Raw genomic sequence first — 1,959 nt, 5'->3', positions numbered from 1 at the left:
CTGGCAGCCCCCCCCACAGCTTCGCCGGCTGCACCCCTGAGGGGACAACGCCCGGAGCCAGGACAAAAACCACCCGGGTGTTGTGCGAGGGCAGCAAGAGAAGAACCCCAAAAGCCCCCGCAACGCTGTCCCCAGCTTACTGTCCACCCCCGGGAAGGGCAGGGGCCGAGCTCCTCGCTGCTGCTCCACGTCAGCCTCCGAGTCAAACCTGATCCTCTCCACACCAGCCACCAGCTCCTGCATCATCCCTGCTCCGGGAAGAGCCCGCTCCAGCCTGGCACAGGCAGAGAAAAAGGCAGGGAAGCAGATCCCAGGGCAGGCAGGGACACTCCCCAAGGAAAACACAGCTCTCCCAAGGGAGCACCACACTCTGGAGGTCCCCGCAGTCACCCTAGAGCCCACCAACACCCAAAACAGCCCACCAACACCCTCCTATTCCTCCTCCTCCCCAGGCAGAGCTAAACCAGCCCGGCAGCCCCGGAGTGCTGCATTTAGAGAGGGAGGTTGCCCACATCTGATCCCAATTTGCAGCCACGATTGCCTGGTGCCGCAGCTGGGGAGCTCAGCCCCGGGCCCAGCCAGCCCCCCTCAGCCTCCCCGCTCCCACATCTGCTTCTCCTCCAGAAAAAGCGGCTGGGGCTGCCTGGGAGCTGGGTTAACCCCTCACTTCGAGGCCTTAAATGGAGCCAAATATGGTTGGAGTGATGGGATTGAGCGTTCCAACAGCACAGGATGGATCCTGGGTGTGTTTTGGCATGCTCTGGGTGCTGTGAGCATCGCTCAGTGCACAGCAGCACCACCCCAGGCCTGCTCTCCAGTGCCTGGCAGGACAGACCCACATCCCTGAGCTCCTGGAAGGGGTCACAACTTGCATCCCAATAAATCATGGAAGCATGGAATGGTTTCTGCTGGAAGGGTCCTTAAAGCCCATCTCGTTCCATCTGCAGGCAGGGACACTTCCACTGGGCTGCCCAGAAGCCTCTTCCATCCCTGCTTTTGGGCTTTCCCAGGTGCCAGGCTCCAGTAGCACATTCCAGGCATGGCCAGGGTTCCACAGGCTTCCCGGAGCCCACCTGGAGCAGCCCCAGAGCCCCTGGATTTATCCCAGTGCTCCATCCCTGCTCCATCACGCGGCTCCCGTGGCCACGCTCAGCGCCCCGGGCGCCGCGGGCTGACACGGCCGATGGAGCCCTGCTCCCATTCTGTCACTTGGGATCAAACCACTGGACCAGCGCTGCCAGAGCGCTGCCCGTGGGTGCTGCAGGGTGCTGGGCACCCCCCCCCCAGCCGGCAGCCGTGCAGGACATCGCAGGTCCCACCCCGGGGATGTGACACGATGTCACTGTGCCCACCGAGGGGTTTGGGAGGCTGGGGGTGCAGCCTCGCTCCCTGCAGCCGGCACTGGCCTGGCACTGGCTGTGCTGGTGTCACTGCCCACTAGCCCAGGACCCGTGGGACTGTCCCTGTCCTCGCTCCCTCCCGGTGTTCCAGGGCCACCCCCTGTCCCGTGCGGCGGGGCCGTGTCCCGGCTGTGGGCAGCAGCCCCACACACGCTTTCTGCCCCATCACCTCGCGGCACCGCGGCGCTGCTGAGCCCGAGCCTGGAGCCGACAGGCGTCACAAAGATCAGGACGGCCAAGTGACAGTGGCAGGCGGCCCGTGAAGGGTCACCCCAGGCTTCTCCCCACCCCACAGCCCCGGGGAACGAGGCAGGCAAACCCCAGGGACCGAGCCTCGGTGCTTTGTGCCAGGGCACCCCTAAGGGACAAGAGGAGCCAGGTGTCCCCCAGCAGCCTGGCGACCTCCCAGGTGACAGCGACCAGGGCCACTGGCTCAGGGGGTGGGACATGGGACCCTGGCAGAGGGCAGGGGGGCACGGTGACCGGGGCAGAGGCAGCCTGGTGAGCTCAGAGCCTCCAGCTGCAGCTGCTGTTGTTCTCCCTCTCCCAGACAATCGCC

General features: G+C 65.3%; 2 protein-coding genes across 4 annotated transcripts in view; both read right to left on the bottom strand.

The window, feature by feature from the left end:
• Window positions 1–793, bottom strand: part of LOC103613833 (cleavage and polyadenylation specificity factor subunit 4) — a 2,657-nt gene extending 1,864 nt beyond the window's left edge. The window contains exon 1 of the mRNA XM_017730403.1: window positions 141–793. Within this exon, the coding sequence (XP_017585892.1) occupies window positions 141–246 (106 nt within the window). The 5' untranslated portion in view covers window positions 247–793. The remainder of the gene's footprint in view (window positions 1–140) is intronic.
• FAM104A (family with sequence similarity 104 member A) overlaps window positions 1–1,959 on the bottom strand; it is a 21,468-nt gene that overhangs the window by 14,796 nt on the left and 4,713 nt on the right. The gene's annotated exons all lie outside the window — the stretch shown is intronic.

This window comes from Corvus brachyrhynchos, unplaced genomic scaffold (genome assembly GCF_000691975.1).
Source record: "Corvus brachyrhynchos isolate BGI_N302 unplaced genomic scaffold, ASM69197v1 scaffold340, whole genome shotgun sequence".
NCBI lineage: Eukaryota > Metazoa > Chordata > Aves > Passeriformes > Corvidae > Corvus > Corvus brachyrhynchos.
This window is presented reverse-complemented; position numbering and strand designations above follow the sequence as displayed.